The sequence below is a fragment of the Aythya ferina genome (assembly GCF_964211825.1).
Source record: "Aythya ferina genome assembly, chromosome: 16".
NCBI lineage: Eukaryota > Metazoa > Chordata > Aves > Anseriformes > Anatidae > Aythya > Aythya ferina.
In genome coordinates this window covers 1,842,575-1,859,800 of record NC_140315.1, presented here as the reverse complement: position 1 = coordinate 1,859,800, position 17,226 = coordinate 1,842,575, and the positions used below count along the sequence as shown (strand labels likewise).

The window sequence follows — 17,226 nt, the reverse complement described above, 5'->3', positions numbered from 1 at the left end:
TGCACAGGGGCAGGGGTCTCGGCTCCGAGATGCTGCTCGCATGGGAAGGGGTCGGGATTAGGGTTTTCAGCTCGGCAGTCAGATGTAAAGGCCTATTTTAAACGCTTTCCCCACGTAGCAGTGTGCACGTCTCAGGGATTGAAATAGACGGTGGTTTGATCATTGTCTCTCCCAGGGAAATGGGTTTTAATGAGGTTTTAAATAATAAAGTGGGATAATTTCCCTGGCTGGCACGATCATGAAATTTTTATGCTTCTTTTCTCTCCCAAAGTTTTATCACACTTTATTTTTAGCGATGCATAATCCCCCTTAAAAAAAAAAAAAAGAAGAAGAAGAAAAAAAAAAAGCAGAGAAACCACTGATTTAGGGAAAGCCGCTCCTTGGCAGGGACTCAGCCAGGGAAGCAGCCTCTGGGGCAGCTCCGCTTCCAGCAGCCCCGTTTACGGGGACCCCACAGGACCCCACAGAGGCGGGGGGACCTCCAGCACCTTCCCATCCCCATGCATTTTGGGGGAAGAGTGCAGAAGGGACACCTCCCTCCTTGTGGCCCCATGGGGAGGCACAGTGTGGGGCCAGCTGGGTGCTGGGGCAGGGGATGATGCTGGGTCCAGCCTGCAGGGAGCTGGTGCTGGGCACCAATACTGGGTGCTGGGCACCTATACTGGGTGCTGGGCATCTATACTGGGTGCTGGGCACCAATACTGGGTGCTGCTGCAGATTGCAGGGTGCTGGGGCAACGCTGGGTACAGCGTGCGAGATGCTGGGTGCTGGTGCAGAGCACTGGGTGCTGGGTGAATGTGGTGGGTGCTGGTGTTGGGATCATGGTGCTGCGTAGGGTGCCAGTTTGGGGATCACGGTGCTGGGTAGGGTGCCAGTTTGGGGATTATAGTGCCAGGTAGGGTGCCAGTTTGGGGATTATGGTGCCGAATAGGGTGCTAGTTTGGGGATTACGGTGCCAAACAGGGTGCCAGTTTTGGGATCACGGTGCCAGGTGCTGGTGCAAGTGTGCTGGTGAGGGGTCCCCGCACCATGTGCTGGTACAGGACCCCAGCACCGTGTGTGCGCCGCTGGGTGCTGGCGCCGGGTACTGGGTGCACGGTGCTGCTGCAGAATCCCAGCCCAGCTGCTCGTGCAGCACACCAGTCCGGCTGCACGGCACTGGTGCGTACTGGGAGCTGGCTGCTGGGTGCTGGGAGCTGGTTACAAGCTGCCTGTACCAGCTGCGCACCCAGGACCCCCCTCCCAGCACCTTTCAGGAGCAAAACCCAACCCCCTGGTTCCTCTGCCCGCTGCCCTCTCCATCCCGGCGTGTCCGCGCGGCTGTGTTTTGACGCGAGGAAGTGCCGGAGCTGCAATTGCTTTAGGAAGTCAATCGCAGGGGCCGGGAAACGCGTGCGCAGTGCCTCGGCTCGGCTCGGCTCCGCTCCGCTCCCGCTGCCTCTCCCTCTCCCCCCGGTGCCGAGCCCGGCGGCGGCGGCAGCGCAGCGGCGGCGGGGGCCGGGGGCAGCGGGGCAGCGGCGGCAGCGAACGGCGCTGCTGGGCGGTGGCAGCGCGGATGCCCGGCCCGTGAGTACCCCCCCCCTTCCTCCCCCGGGTTGGGTTTGGGGTGTATTTGTGTTTTTTTTTTTTTTGGAGGGGGGGCTGGAAAAAAAAAATAAAAAGGATGGGGGCGCACGGACGCGCGCGCACGGGCCCCGCCGCGCTCCCCTCCCTCGTGTATTGGCGCGGTGCGTGCCAAAAATCGGTGACACCCCCCCCCCCCCCCCCCCACCCCCTCCGCTTTTCCTGCCCTCCACCCCTCCGTGCGCGCTCCCCCCTTAACGTGCATCCTCCCTTCTCCTCCTCCTCTTCCTCCTCCTCCTCCTCCTCCTTCTCCTCCTCCTCCCAAGCCCCGGCCACATGCACGGCGGGGCGCTGGGGCTGATGGAGAGCTCGGGCTGCTGGCCGTGCGTCCTGCTGGCCGTGTGTCCGGCTGTCCTGCTGTCCATCTGTCCGGCTGTCACCAAGCCCCCCCCCCCTCCTCCCGGGGGGCCGAGGGGGCTGCTGTCCGTAGCGGGATGCTCCGCGGGGACCGAGCAAAATGGGGAAGGGGGGGGGGGGGCTTCCCTCTGCATCGCCCCCAGGGAAGGGCAGGGCCCCTGCGAGGAGGAGGAAGAGGAGGATAGAAGAGGAAGGAGGGGGGCCCCAGCCAGCTGCAGGGCCGGCTGCACCAGGGCTTGCCCAGCCTTGGAGGGGGGGGCTGCTTGCTTGCCTTGGGTTTCCCCCCAAATTTAGAGGCCTCCCTGCACCCACAGGTGTGCGCCCGGGCAGCGTTGGAGCATCCTGGGCAGGGCGCCTGGGTCCTTGCGTGCTCCCTGATGCAGGAGGGGTGCAGGAGGGGTGCAGGGGGGGTGCAGGAGGGGTGCAGGGGGGGTCCAGGGGGGGTCCACAGCCCCACCGCAAACAGCAGCAGCACCGGGGAGCCCCGACCTCACCGGCTGGGGCCACGGTTCGGGGAGGTTGGCTGAGGTCAAGGCGACCGCGGGTCCCCCCAGCACCACGCGGGAGCTCAGGGCAAGGGGGAACCTGGCTCGGCGGTGCCCAGGACGTGTCCCCATCATGGGGATGTGACATCTCCCCGTCGCCCCCAACACGTGTGTGATGTGGCAGCGGGGTGCCGCCGCTTGGCACCGCGTCCCCGTGGCCGAGGAGGGATGGAGAGGGTCAAGGTGGGGTGCGGAGAGGTTCCCCCCCAACACCCGGGAAGCTCCCTCTCTCTCTCCCCGCCGCTGCCATGAGGCTGCTCTGGCACGGATCCACGGCCTTATTTAAGAAACTAAACACACACACAGACACAAAAAAAAAAGTGTTAAGTGAGTGGGAGGGATTTCCCCCGCCGCGAGGGGAGTTCGCTCCCCTCTGGATGCGTCCCGCTCGTCCCGTGGCGCGCCGGATGCGCCGAGCCCGTGGCGTTGGCTGTCCTGGTGGAGACCGTGCTCGTTGGGAACACGGGTCGCCCCAGTGGGCACATATTTCAGAATGTCTCCCAGGGGAGAGCGCCACATCAGATTTCCCTACAAGGATTTTAGCTCCTCCGCGTCAGCCCTTCCCCACAAATGACTCAAGCCGCTAATCAAAATACAGTCGTGCTCTTCGGCAATTAAACAAACTCCACCTCATAAGATTATCGTGGGGAAGCAGGAATTTAGCGACTCGAATATATTTCAATCAGGGGCTGTGCGCCCGTTTTGATATTGTTATTAAAGGACAACAACAAAAAAAAAAGAACCGAAGGGAGATAATCTGATAATGCTACTCAAACCCACAGAGAGCAAGGGAGAAAAATACCTCGGCGGGGCAGTTCATGCTGAGCTGCCCACGACACAGGAGCAGCACGTCCCTGCCACCTCCCAAAGTGCATCCTCTGCTGTCTTTGCTTCTCTTTGGTTCTAATCTCACTTCTAGGCTCAGCTCGGGCTACGGGATCTTGAGTTTCAACTGGGCCCGTGTGGGCATGGGTTGCGCCGCGCTCCCAGTGCAATCCGGAGCCCCCCAGGTACGGAGCGGCGGAGCAGCGCCGTGCCCCTGGCACTTGCTGGTGCTTTTGGCCCATCCAGGCCAGAAGCTCCTCGACCTCTGCAGGGAACAGGCAGCGTTTGCCATGGCTTTTTCCTCCTTCCCTCCAAGCTTTTATCCTCTGGATAAAATGCTTTTGGAAAGGCGGCTCCAGAAGAGGTGGGATCGCCGCGCACGCGCTTCTGTCTCCTATCCCCAACCATCCAGAGGGGACCCTGCCTTCCCCGCCAGCTCCTGCTGCTCCTCGGGCTGGTTTTTCTCACCGACCCCCCCAGCCAGGAGTCAGCACCCCAAAAACAGAGCAGCCACCACGGACGGGCCGTGCCAGAGGCGGCATCGCCGCGGGGCGCAGCGCTTGGGGCTTCGCCCGGGATCGCAGACGCTTCCGGGTTACCCCGTGCCCGCGGCCTCGCCGAGACTTCCTATTACTCAGTTCCTCGTTCGTCTCTGCACATCTCTCTGCGTTTCCATTACAGAAGCTGTTCGGAGGGGTGGGGGGGAGGATCTAAAGCCGGTTGTTTATGGGCGTTATTTAATCGCCACTTCTTAATTCGGGGGAAGAAAGGAGATTGGATGTTGCCACCGGGTGTTTTTTGCCCTCCAACTTGTTCCAGCAATGATTTTCGGCCGTGTGGGGAGCAGAGGATGGGGGAACGGCGACAAAACCTTGCGTGGTGCAAGAGGGGAAGGTGCTGAGCCCGCCGGCAGCTCCGTGGGGACATCACCACCCTCTGCTCCACCAGGCTCAGCGCACGGCGTCAGCCCCACGAGCATCTCGCCCCGTGCCCCAGCCGCTGAGCTCTACGTGAGCCTCTTCCAGCTCATTTCCATCACAGCTGGGTTTGCCCAGGCCATTTATTTCCCCGTTTACTTCACCACGTGCCAACCCATGCTGCAGTCCCTCCCGCTCCCCCCCCCATCATCCGGGGACACCTGAGCAGTTTTAATTCTCCTGTTTTCTTCCGTTATCCTTCACTGCAAGCTGGGCCCGGCCAGCGTTGGGGACCCCCGTGCTTTTTAGCTGTTGCAGTGAGCCTGTTTGTGGCATCCTACAGGGCCGGGGCCGCTCTCTGTGCCTTTTTGGGACACCCACGACCTCCTGTGGGGGTCGGATGCCTCCAATCCAGCTGTGTGTGCGTGCTGGGGGCGAGCGTGCCCGTGTCTTGGGTGCGCCCAGGTGCTGTGTGGCACCCGGGGACCCAGCAGGGGTTTGCTTTGGGGTAAAAACACAGAGAAAAACAAAAGCCAGGCTCCAACTGGACCCAGGTGCAGAGGCACATGGGGAGGGCAGAGCCCACGCTGTCAGCTCCGCCGGGTGCACAGCACCGTGGAGCTCAGCATCGAGGCAGGGGTCGCTCTGCTTTCCCCCCATCCCGCACAGCCTCCTGCAGGAGCAGGGCCACAACCCCGGGGAGGGTGGAGCAGCAGCAGCCAGGAGAACTACAAAGTCCTTTGGGGTTCGGCTTGAATATTCATCTCGGGCATGGAAAAAAGGGGGTTTCCTGGCAGCGGGGAAGCGCATGGGAGCGTTTTCGGCACAAGCGGCCCTTCCAGTTCTCTAACCACCCTTGGAAGCAGCCTGGCCTGCTCTCGGCTGGCCTGCTGAGGGCTCCTCGCTCAGGATCTGCTCGCTCTGGGGACGAGGCTTTTCCACGCTCCCACCTCGCTTGTCAGCACTCGCCCAGGCACACGGCAGGGGAGGCTGCGGCTGGCGGGACGGGCGCAGGAGCCCTCCCCCGAGCCAAATTTGCTGCTGGCCCTATAAAGAGGGGACTGGGGGAGCTGGCAAAGCTGTCTGGGGCTGAGGGATTGAGTTTTTTCCCATGGCTCCCCCCTCCTGAAGCCGATGGGGGCTTGGGGAGTTTCCTCGAGCAGCAGGAGGAATGCCCGAGCAGCGCGTCAGTGCAAAGGGCAGGAGAAGAGCAAACAGCCCCAGATCGGCATTAGCGGGCAGCAACCCCGGAAAAGGAAGGGAGAGCTTCGTGCCAGCCTTGGAAAACAAAGAAGAAACGAGGAAAGACACCGCTCGTGAGCCCGGCGTGGCTTTCTCCACGAGGAGAGAGCTTGTAGAAGGGATTTGGTGCTGGGTATTGCCGTGACAGCGGTGGCAGGCAGCATCCCCTGGGCCTCCCTCGCCTCTAGGGCTCCAAAAAAGGACCAGGGTGGCCTGTCACACCAGGGGACTCGCTGAGATCCCCAGCGAGGGCCACCTCTGCGGTGAGCACCCCGCCGTGCCCAGGTTGCCCCGGTGCCGGCGGTGCCTGCGCGGAAAGCAGCGGCCGTGGGCTGTCCCCGTGGCACAGGGTGACAGCGCTTCCTTCCTCCGCCGCTGCCAGCTCCTCCCCGGGGGTGGCCGAGCCGAACCCTGCTGCCTTTCTTCCCCTTTGGTTTGGGTTTTTAAATAACCCCCGGGGCTGCAGACAGACGGAGGAGGCGAGCCGCTCACTGAGCTCCCCCGTGCTCAGCAGGGACAGGGCTGAGCATCACCGCTGTGTGGGGGTCACCTCTGTCCCCTGGGGTGCTCCGGAGCTGGGGCAAGGAGCCAGGTCACCAAAATCTCCCCTGCCTGTGGTGTCAGCCCGCAGGACGCTCTCCTGGGGGGTGTCCTGTGGATGGAGGGGAGCAGAGGGGCTGGCAGGAGCCTGCAGGGCAGAGGCCTGCTGGGTTCTAGCAGCCGAACTGAGCCAACACCTCTCGTGTGCAGCATTTGGGAGGTGTTTCCCTGAGCCCCCAGCCACGGGGCTGGCGTGGCCCTGGCCGGTCCCTGTGCCAGGCGAGCGGCCGCTGGGCTCTGCCCTGCCCTGACCACATCAATGGGAGCGGGGCCGGACGCGTCCTCGGTGTGTCCGGAGCCACCTCCTGCCCGTGCCAGCTCAGGAGCCCAAACCACCGGGTGTGGGTCCCCGGATGAGGCTGTCAGGATCCCATCGGGGTTTTGGTCTCGTCCTGGGGCTGGGGGGGACGTCGCCCATCTCATCCCGGGGCTGGGGGGGACGTTGCCCATCGGTGAGCGCGCGGAGCCGCGGTAAGCGAGCCCTTTGATCCCGCGCTCCCCGGCACGCAGGGGTTTTCCCCATCCTTTCACCTTGCTCCCAGGTTTATTCTCCTTTAGTTCCTCATTTCCTCGGAAAGGCCAATTCCTCCTCTTCTCCTCCTTGCTTCTGCTGGACTCCCCAAACCCCAAAATGACTCCGAATCCCGGGGGGAGCCGTGCAAGCGCTCCCACCTGCGTGTGGATGGGGTCGGGCGGCGTCCCCTCCACACCTCACCTGAGCTCCTGCAGGACAAAACCAGGCAGGAGCAGATCCTCACCGTGCTCTCCTCTCCCAGGGGGGGGTTACCCACGGCTGGATCCCTCCGATGGAGGCGTTTCGGTGCACGGTGCAGGGGCTGGGGACGCTGTGGCACCGGGTGCTGCCAGCCCGGCTCTGCCTGCTCGAGGTGCCCGACCAGTCCTGCCACCTCCCGCTGCAAAACGGGGCTGGAGCTGCGGCCACGCCGACGCTTCTTCCCTCCCTTCCCTCCTTCCCTCTCTCCTCTCAGCCTCCGGGCTCAGTCCGTGCTTTTTGGCCCCTGCTTGGTATTGATTTTTGGGACCTTTCTCCTCTGGCATGGATCATTCCCGAGCGCTTAATGGGAGCCAGCCTTAACCCCGCCGCGGTGCCTCTCCTAATAGAAGCGGAATTGCCAGGGCTTGCCTTATTAAATCCCCCAGCTGATTGTGCTATTTTTACGCCGCGGAATAATTAACCACCTTTCTGGGCAGGAGCCGGGGCCTGGAGGGGAAGGCCGCCGGCTGCAAGGCTCCCCTCGGGGCGTGTCGGCTGGGGTTGTTTTGGGGAGAATAGCGGCGGCTTTGGGCTCGGAGGATGCTCGCTGCAGAAAGAGCCGGTGCTAAAGACGAGGGAGGTGCTGGGACGAACCAAACGCCGCGTGCAGCATCTCCTCCTTCCTGTCGGCAGGCCCTGCCTCTCCCCCTGCCGTAGCGGGTGGCAGAAAAAATCACAGCCGGGCTCCCCCGGAGGCATCCGCTCGCCGCCGCCTCCGCCACATGCGCGGGTGCCTCTGCGGGTGCTCGGGGAGCCAGCAGCGGGCAGGGCAGGGTGGAGGTGCAGATGTGGGAGCATCACCTCCGCCCTCATCCCCACGGGGCCAAAGGGGGTCCCCGGATCTGGCCGGTGCCCGGTTGTGGTTGTAGGAGGCGCTGGCACCTCCTGGTAGCACCCCGGGGTCAGCCTTGCCCACAGGGCACCAGGATGGTGAGGGGGGGGGGCTCGAGCCCAGCCTTTTTAAGGCCTTTTCTAATTGTTGAAGGGAAAAAAAAAAAAAAGAAAAAACAACAAAAAAACAGTGTCTAAGAATAGCTCCTAAAACTTCCTGTGCGCCGGCAGGTGGCTGGGGCAGGCAGCGGGGGCGGGAGGCAGCTGCGGGGCTCGGCGGCGCCGTGTGCCCATGGGGTGAGGGGGTCCCGGGGGTCCCAGCCCCGCTGTCCCCCGCTGGGGCTGCCCACAGGGGCCGATTCTAGCCCAATTTGGCAAGTTTGGCAGAGGTCGGAGGTGCTGAGGTTGTGCGCCCTGCAGTGTCCCCGCAGCGTCCCGTGGGGACAGTTCCACGGGTGGCAGTGGGGGGCACGAGCTCCGGGTGTTTTTGCAGCCCTGCTGGGGCACGGAGAGGCAGCAGAGCTCGTGTGGCTGTGGGCCCAGCTTGGCCTTCTGTTTTTGACCCCTAAAATACGAGGGGATGCTCCCTCCTGTGGCAGAAAGCCAACGCCCGTGGTGGAAAACAAAAATACCCGCGGTGCCCAGCGAGCTGGGGGTGCTGGGGGCTCCCACGCGGGGCTGGGAGCTGGCAAAGGGAAACCCCAGGGAAAATAAACGAGTTTCGGGTGCCTGGAGAAACAAAACGTCCCAAAAGAGCCCCAAAAGCCCCCAGGAGAGCGGCGCCGCTTGGCTGCTGCACGGAGAGGCAGGATGAGGCCAGGTGGTGAAGCCCCAGCCGGGCTGGGTGCACCGGGAAATGCAGGTGCCCGGTGGGAGTCCCGGCCCCGCAGCATCCCCACCCGGTGCCGTACCCCTCCGTGGGGCCAAGGTGCAGGAAAAGGAGCCGCTAAAACGTGGGGGGGACTTTGCAGGGGGCTCCCCCCTCGCTGCGGTGCGCACTCAGCCCTTGTTTTTGGGTGCTGGGGTGCACGGCACGGGAGATAACAGCCAGCATCCTCTGGGGAAGGCGAAGTAGCAAAAAGGGCACAGGGCCGGGCTGATAACGGGCACGTGCTGCGGCCGGGGCTCGGAGCTGCCCCGGGGTGGCCGCGGTGCCGTCACCACGGCCCCTTGGCTCTGGTGGCAGGAGCGGGGCCGTGCCCGGCGTCTGCACCCGAGGCCGGGGGTGGAGCCCCCTCCACCCACAGCGCTGCCGAGGGCAAATTCAATCAAGGAAGCTGAGGTCGCGCGTCTGATTTTTCTCTCTCGTGTTGTTGTTGGTTTTGTTTTTTTTTTTTTTTTTTCTCTTCAGAAAAAAAAAAAAAAAACAAACAACTTTGTTTGTGAGTCACTCTTGGCCGAGGGAGTTCGGCTCCGCTCTGCATGTCAAGCAGGCTGGCGCATCCCTCTTTCGCACAGATGCTGCTGGAAGGCACCGTGCAGGGCTCTGACTCAGCCCGCCCGGAGTCACCGGCCCCGCTCGCCCGCTGCCAAATTCCTCGCCCCGCGGGCAGAGCCCTGGGAGGCTCCGGAGACCCGAAAAATCCTGGGGCACGGCACGGTGGAAACCGTGAGCTCTTCAGGGCTCTTCGAAGTGCTCGGGACGCATCCTTGCATCACTTGGGATCACTCGGATCCTCGTGGTGGCTCTTTCCTCGGCTGTGGGGTTGCTTCAGCACCGGCACACCCTGGTGCTGTCCCCATGCCCAAAACGCCCGGCACCGCGGTGGGCACCCGGCACCGCCGGGACAGCCCCGTCCCCACGCTGCTCTCACGCTTACAGCATCGACAGGAGGCAGCCGAGGGGAGGAAGCAGGAAGAAAGCACGGCCCTGCTGCCACCAACCGGGCTCCCCGTAACCCCTGGGCTGCCCGGTGCCCGTGGCACTGCCCTCCCGTGCCACCCGAGCGGGCGCCCGCGGCTCTTGGCCGGCACGGAGCAGCGGCGGGGAGAGCAGCCGGGCCTTGGCGGGGCTTTCCCAAAAAAGGTCTGAACTCTTCGTTTGAGTTTGCCACTTCCCTTACCACTCCCTTTCCTGTGAGAGGATGTGTTCGGCTTCTTTTCTTTTCTCTTACTTTCTTCTTTTCTCTCCCGTCTCCCTGCCCGCCGAGCCGGGCGATGCCGCGCTCCCGCCGCTGAGGCTGCCGGGCCGAGCCCAGCTGGGTGCCGGCGGCGGCGTGGCGATGGCCGGAGCGCAGGTAGGGACGGATGCGCCGCGGTGGTGGCCCCTTTGGGGACGTCGGGGCTGCCCCTGGGACGTCCCAACGGGGGCCGGGTGGGTGCAGGGGGGCTCGGCGAGGCGGGGCCGGGGCGGGCGCGGGGCGCGGCGCTCGGTTGCGCCCCGCTTTGTGGCCGGAGGAGGAGGAAGAGGAGGATGAGGAGGATGCCCTGGCGCTGCCACGGTGGCTCCAGGCACCGTGCCCAGCTCGGGGAGCACGGGGTGCGTGCGGGGGCTTCACCCCCAGCGCTTGGGTCAGCGCTCGCCGTGGCTTTGCTGCGCGGTGTTGGGGTGCGTGGGGCCTCTTGCAGCCGGTGCGGGGCGATTTTGGTGCCTTAGGCCAGGGCCAGCAGTGCCACATGGTGCCTGGGGGCAGAGCCGACACTACGGCGGCCCCAATAAGGAGGCAGCCGGCCTGGGGAAGGGGACATTTCCCTTCCAAAGCGATTTTGGGGCAGCTTCCGTCGTGCGCAGCCAAAAAAGGGGGCTTGGAGCTGTGAAAAGCACCGGGGTGGCACGGTCACGGCCCCACTGTTGGTGCGCTCTGCGTTGGGATGGGGAGAGCTGCGGGGTGGCACCGGGCGAAGCCCCCGGGGAGCTCGGGGAGCTGCCTGGGTGGGGACGAGGGTGGCTGTCGGGGCGTCTCTTGCCTCTGCTTGGGAAATGTCCCCTTTTCGGCCGCCTTCCTCTTTTCGCAGCCTCGTGCGCACCCGCGCCTCCCCTCCGGCACCGCGCGGCCCCGCTTCCTGATCCGCCGGCCCCGGTGGCCCCATCCCTGCGGCCCCGTCCCCCTGTCCCCAAGCCTCGGCCACCCCACGGCCTCCTGCTCTTTGCCCCGGGGCCGCCTGGATCAGGGTGTTCCCAGCACCCGGTTTTCCCCCGTGTTTGCCCCGTCCCCGCAGCCCCCTTGCTGTAATTCGCGCCCCGGTCGCTGCCGGTTTGCTGGGGGATTTTGCTGCCTGCGGGCAGGGGGGAGAGCGGCTGGGGGGGAGTGAAAGGGGTGGGTCTGGGAGAAGCAAAGCCAAGGGGGACATAAAAAAAAAAAGAAAAAAAGAAAAAAACACGAAAAAAAAAGGAGGATTTTGAAATGCACCTGACAGCAGCGCTGTCTGAGGGCGCGGAGCCCGCTGCCGAGCCGGGTGACAAGGTCACAGCCGTCCTGCCAGCACTCGGGTCTATAAATAGGGACAATTGGGAGAGAAACACAGCCTCGCTCCTTTTTAGTTCCTGTGGGAGCGAGGGGAGCCAGCGGGAGGGTTCCAAGGGCCGGGGCCAGGAGCTCGCTGAAGGCTCTGCCATGGGGTGGCTGTGCCCGGGGAGGGGACAATCGCGGCCCCCGGTCCTTGCAGCCTTGGTGCACGGCTCCGAGCGCCTGCCACCAGCATCCCCCTGCTCAGCCTGGCCCCAAAACCCCAGACCCGTGGCAGGATGTTGACCCAGGGGGATGGGATGAGGGGTAATGGGGTCGGGGCTGCTTCAGGACAGGGCTGCCGAGGGCTGTGGGGTGGGCGAGCGGGGTGAGCCGTGACGGAGAGCTCCGGGCTCAGCCAGTGTTTGGCACCCCTCGGGTCTGGTTTGGTGCCGGGAGCTCAGAGAACTTCCCCCCCCGGTTCCTTCCACTCACATGATGCCGCAGAGCAGCTCTGACTTCCCCATCCCCAAAATGTGGCTCCCTGGGGCCCAGCCATTGCACGGGGCACGGCCGGGGGCGGGCGAGGCTCAGCCCCGCTCCCCGCCTGGCCCCGCTGCTGCGTGCGGAGCTCAGCACCCCCAACCCCCTTGCTGTCAGCCAAACACAGCAGGGCAGAGCCAAAATTTGGGGACATCGAGCCTGAGACCAGCCCAGAGCAGCCCCCAGGAGCCCCGCACCCATGGGTGCCCGGCAGGGCGCAGCCATCACCCTGCCAGCAAAGCACCAGAGGGGTCCCAGCGTGGCGTGGAGCGCACCCGCTGCCTGGCTTTCCCCTCCTCCTTTCCTTTTCACTTCCTTTTCTTGCCCCGTTTCTGCCCGCCGTGCCCCAACCCGCAGCCTGCCAAGGGCCCTTCCCAGCATGGAGCAGCCCTGCCCGAGCTGCTCCCCGCGGGGATGGGTGCTGGCTGCGGGGGTAACGCGGTGCCCCCCCTCTGCCTTCCCGCAGGCTCCATCCAGGAGGCTGCAGGGACGCTAGCGGGGCCGTGCCGGCGCCACGGGTCACGACCCGCAGCCTGGGAGGAGCGGCGAGCAGCAGAAGGGCCCCCGCAGCAAGACCCCCCCACGTCCACCGTGTATGAGGCTGGGACGCAGGTGAGACGGAGACCGGGGCCGGGTGGGGGGATGATGGCGAGCGGGACCCCAAAATAAATCACGGTGCTGGGGTCCCGCGTTCGGCTCCGTGCTCGTACCGGCGGTGGCACCCACAGCACGGACCCCAAAACTGCTTTTTTTGGGGGGGAAAACTGGTGCTGGTATCCTGCCCACGGCTCGCTCACCCTCCTCTCCGTGTGCCCTCCAGTACGCAGGACCCGCGTCCGCAGAGACACCCCTTCCGATGTCCCGGCATGAGACTTCTCCGACAACGGTGCAACCCGCCAGCAACCACCGCCCCAACGCCTGCTGCTTCTGCTGGTGCTGCTGCTGCAGTTGCTCGTGGTACGTGTGTGTCCCCCCCTCCCTCACCTCGGGGGTGTTTCTGTGCGTGTGGGGTTTGTAGGGGGTGTTTGGACCTGGAGGGGACCGGGAAATCAGCCGGGTTGTTGTGGGGAGGGGTGCACACGTTGCTGGCATCTGTGCAGAGCCCGGGGAGCTCGCTGTGTGCAGCCAAGCCTCGGCGCACCACGGCTCCTTCCCTTCAGCCAAGGCTTTTAAAATATCTAGAGCGGAAAGCAGCACCGGGAACCCTCGTCCTGCGCTGCATTAAGGGCGCTGCTGGGGCTGGAAGTCCCCGGCCGGGCTGCGCGTGGGAAGCAGGAGGCAGCAGAGCGAGGAGCTGGGCCCCGCTGCCCTCCGGCTTCATCCCAAATCTTGACCCCCCTCCTGGAGCACCCGGCTGCTCCGGGCAGGAGCAGGAGCTCTGTGCGTGGTGCTGTGCAGAGCTGGGCCCCGGTGCTGCCCAAAACCAAGCCACCACCAGCTGCTCGCCGTCGGCTGCGCCTCCCCTCCTCTCCAAGGATTCCCAGCTCCGTTTTCTCGCTGGATGACCGGATTTTGGGGAGCCCGTCTGCTCTTCTCCATCCTCTGCGTCAGCCCGCTGAGATCCCTGATGACTCCTCAGCAGCTCCAGGCTTTGTGGCCACCGACAACATCAAGCCCAGAGGAGCAACCAGACCTGGAGCTGAGCCCTGTGCACCCCCACGGCACACCCCAGCGCTTTGCAAACCTCGGCAGCACTGCCACACCTCGGTCCTGCAAGACTCTGCTGTGTCCTTGGGGCCCCAGCTCCTCGCCAGCTCCGTTTCCTCCACCTCCCAATGCGGCGAGGCCCCGGAGCAGCTCCCAGCTCCCCTCGCTGCCAGCCCCAGGCTCGGTGACACTCGGGCACGGGCAGCGTGCCACCTCCCTGCCTCCCTCCTCGGTGTCCGCGAGAGCTCACGAGCAGAAACGGGACAGAAAAACCCCACAGAAAGCAAGCGAGGACCGGGACGAGCCATCCCCAGGCTCAGCAGGGCCGGGTGACAAACCCTTTGGGGACAGCGTGGGCAGGGACGTGCCCGCAGCCGCAGCCACCGCGCGACGGCTTCGCCCACCCTCCCGCTGCCGAGGGGGGGGGAGAAGTTTTCAGGGCCGACGTTGTGCGAGCGCCGAGGGGCAGTGTCGCAAGCAGGAAGCTCTGTGGTTGGCGCCGAGCTCCGAAATTCGCGGGGGGAAGTTGGCTGGAGGCCGCTTTCCTCTCGCACCGTGGGGGCGAGGAGCTGGGGACGCAGGGGGGACACCGGTGCCCCGGTGTCTCCGTCGTGCGTGCGCTCCGGCTCCGGGTTGGGGCATCCCCGGCGCACCGAGGGTGCAGGGTTCAGCCCGTGGCCTTCCCAAATTTATCCCTGCTGCACGCTTCCTGCACAAACCGGGAGCCGCTGGCAGCTGGAGAGGGCGATAACCCAGCCCAGCACCCTGCCCGCAGCGTCCTGCAGCCACTTTTTGGTGGCGTGGTGCACGCCGGCTGCACCTGGCTGCTGATCTCTGCGGGTGCTGCTGCCCGGCCCCGGTTCAGCCCCGGTTCAGCGGTGCCCCGAGCTCAGGAAACCATTGCACGACCGGGGTGGAATTGCACAAGAAGGGAGCCGGGGTGCTGGGGGCGGGCAGGGCGCTGCTGCACCCAGGGAAGAGCCGGGGGTGCGGGGTGTGGGTGCCCACGGAGGAAATTTCTCATCCAGGAGTTATCGGGGACGGGGTGGGGGCAGCAGCCCCGGCCCCTGCCGCCCGTTTCTACCTTTCCGTCTCCCCGTTAGGAACGAGGACCGGGAGCGAGCATGGAGGGCGTCTCGGGAGACCAAACTGGAGACCATCCCAAACTGTGAAGCGTGGTGAGTGCAGGGGCAGCGCCGGGGGCATGGCACGGCACAATTTGGCACGGCATGGCACAGTTTGGCACGGCACGGCACGGGGAGCCGTGCGCCGAGCCTCCTATGGCACCCACGGGGAACAGGAGCAGGGGTGCCAGCACCAAGCCCCTGCTCCCTCGGGCACGGGACGGACCCCCCCGCACACAGCCCACCCGTGGGTGCTCTGCGCAGCACCTGGTGCAGCACCCAGGGGTCAGGTGTGTTAATTAGCCAGCAGTAATTACTGCCCCTGCCTTGCTGTAGTGAGGAGGGTTTGCAGGGAGTAGCCGTGCTCTGGGCCTGGTTTTTCCCCGAGTGGCTCGGACCTGCCAGCAGCGCAGCTCAGCACTGTGCTTCCTCCTGTCTTAGTGCAAAACCAGCAGCAAAATGGGTCTAATTTGGGGAAATTCAGCTTAAACCAAGCCCAGGGTCCAGCCTGGCCAAACAGAGCCAGGACAAACCCCGTGAGCGCTTCTGGGGAGCTCTGGGAGCCCCACGATGAACGGAGCTGGAGCAGGAGGAGCACAGGAGCACATTTGGGGTGTTTTGGGGGTCCCCTGGGACCGTCCCTGTTCCAGGGGATGCGCACGGAGCCACGGTTGGGGAATCCCCAGCCCTCCAGCCCCATCCCACGTCCCGCTCCAGCGGTAATGCTTTTCCCTTTGCCTCCCCCCAAATCCTGGCGACCCCGCAGCGCCAAACCCACGCCCGAGGAGGTGCGGGGCTGGGCACAGTCCTTCGACAAGCTGATGAAGAGCCCGGCGGGCCGCAACGTCTTCCGGGAGTTCTTGCGGACTGAGTACAGCGAGGAGAACATGCTCTTCTGGCTGGCGTGCGAGGAGCTCAAAACCGAGTGCAACAAACACACCATCGACGAGAAGGCCAGGATGATCTACGAGGACTACATCTCCATCCTCTCGCCCAAGGAGGTACGGGGTAGGGCCCCTCCGGAGCTCGGGAAGGGGTTGTGCGGGGTAAAAGTGAGGTTTTTGGGGCGGTTTTGTTAGGGAAAAAGCACCCGCGGGGCTGTTTGGGGTGTCGGGGATGTGCTGGGGACGCTGGTTCAGCAGGAGGAGAGCAGGGGTGTGGAGGGATCGTGCCAAACCCCTGGGACAGCACAGGGTGAAGGCTTTGCCCCCTGCTCGTGCACAGCAACGTCCCCAATCCCCATCCCAATCCCAATCCCAAAGCTCCTCGCAGGGCTGGCCCATGGCTCAACCGGGCTGTGCTGCGGGGCCGGAGCCTCACGAGGGCACCAGCGGGCCGAGGAGATGCTGCAGCAGCCCCGGGTGGGGACACCCCGAGCCACAACCCAGCACCCAGCGAGGGGACAGGGGGGGACAGCACCACCCCAAAACCAGCCCCGTGCGAGCCCATTTCACACCCCGTCCCCAGTAATTTACCAGGGATGGAGCCGTCCTGCCGGCACGGCACCGGGGTGGTCCCCAAATTCTCGCCACGGGGCCACCGTTTGGCGCTGCCCCACGAGGTTTTCACCCAGGGCTGGGTCTCGGGGTGTCGGGTTTGGGGTTTCGGTGCCGGGCTTCCCCAGTTATAACCCTTAATTTCTCTCTGTGGTGCCCAGGTGAGCCTGGACTCGCGGGTGCGGGAGGTGATCAACCGCAAGATGCAGGAGCCGTCCTCGCACACCTTCGACGACGCGCAGCTGCAGATTTACACCCTCATGCACAGAGACTCCTACCCTCGCTTCCTGAACTCTGCCATATACAAATCGCTGCTCCAGAGCGTCTCCCGCTCCTCCTCCGAGTCCTAAAAGGGGGCACCCACGGGGGGGGTGTCCACCCACGGGGTGTGGGGGACACACCGGCGGGGCACGCGGCACCCCCGGGAGGGTTTGGGGACCCGCCAACCTCCCGAATCTTCCCCCCCCCCCACCCTGAGTTTTTAGCTTTTTACCTACGAACCCTCAGGCCGGTTTTTGGGTCCCCCCCAGGGCCACCCTCTAGGATTATCCTCCATGGGGGGGGGGGTCGTGGCACCGCAGCCCCCCCCCCCGGGGTGGCTCCGTACTACTGAACCCTGCCCCGGCCCCGGCGAGCTGGGGAGCACCCGGGGGTCCCCCCCGCGCCCCTCCTCGCCCCCCGTTTTGAAGAGGTCACTTTATCCCCTCTCCGCCACCCCCGGGGACACAGCACATCCCCGTTTCCCACCTGAGACCCGTTTGGGGACTGTTTTTTTGGGGTTTTTCTTTATGGGGGGGGGGGCGTTGGGAAGGGAAGGTCAATTGTCGGTTGTTTTTTTTTTTTGTTTTGTTTTGTTTTTTTAAATCTTTTTATTTTTAAATGCTTTTTTTTTTTTTTCTCGTTGGCTTTTACCAGGAGGGCGGGGGGTTTCGTCTGGAGGGGCGGGAGGGGGGGTTTGACAGACGTCTGTGTACATATAAAAACTTGTCAGGTTTACCTCGCTCCGTCTGTTTGAAGGGTCTGACGGGGGGGGGGAGCAGTCCTGCAGCCCCTTTGCGTCCCCAAAAAGGTCTGGCGGACATCACGGGGCTGGAAAAGGGGACAGGAGAGGACAAAATCCCACGTCCTGCTGGGGGAGAGCTGCTCCGAGGGGCTCAGCCTCCAGAAGGATCCCAGCGGTAGGGATTTGGCCCCAAAGATGCACTCGGAGAGCGGGGAGGGGGTGTCCCGGAGCTGCCCCCTCTGCCAGCCCCATCCAGCACCCCAGGGCTCCACGTTCATCCCCTCCCTTTTCAAAAAAAAGAAAAAGAAAAAA

At 64.5% G+C, this 17,226-nt stretch overlaps 1 protein-coding gene across 3 annotated transcripts; it reads left to right on the top strand.

The window, feature by feature from the left end:
- The first annotated feature begins 1,422 nt into the window (after positions 1-1,422).
- RGS19 (regulator of G protein signaling 19) lies at positions 1,423-16,907 on the top strand. Of its 3 annotated transcripts, none has more exons than XM_084538224.1 (6): positions 1,423-1,566; positions 12,111-12,256; positions 12,465-12,601; positions 14,395-14,469; positions 15,182-15,416; positions 16,073-16,907. In XM_084538224.1, the coding sequence occupies exons 3-6, from the start codon at positions 12,501-12,503 to the stop codon at positions 16,259-16,261; spliced, it is 600 nt and encodes a 199-aa protein (XP_084394350.1). In that variant the 5' UTR covers positions 1,423-1,566; positions 12,111-12,256; positions 12,465-12,500; the 3' UTR covers positions 16,262-16,907. The 3 variants fall into 3 exon arrangements, with proteins under 3 accessions (XP_084394350.1, XP_084394349.1, XP_084394351.1); XM_084538223.1 differs by lacking the exon at positions 1,423-1,566 and adding an exon at positions 9,159-9,741; XM_084538225.1 differs by lacking the exon at positions 1,423-1,566 and adding an exon at positions 9,840-9,952.
- Positions 16,908-17,226: the final 319 nt, after the last annotated feature.

Coding starts and splice junctions, on each gene's coding strand:
- RGS19 (XM_084538223.1), top strand. CDS start 9,174: ATGCTGCTGGAAGGCACCGTGCAGGGCTCTGACTCAGCCCGCCCGGAG. Junction 12,602..14,394: donor TGCTGCTGCAGTTGCTCGTG/GTACGTGTGTGT, acceptor TCTCCCCGTTAG/GAACGAGGACCGGGAGCGAG. Junction 14,470..15,181: donor ATCCCAAACTGTGAAGCGTG/GTGAGTGCAGGG, acceptor GCGACCCCGCAG/CGCCAAACCCACGCCCGAGG.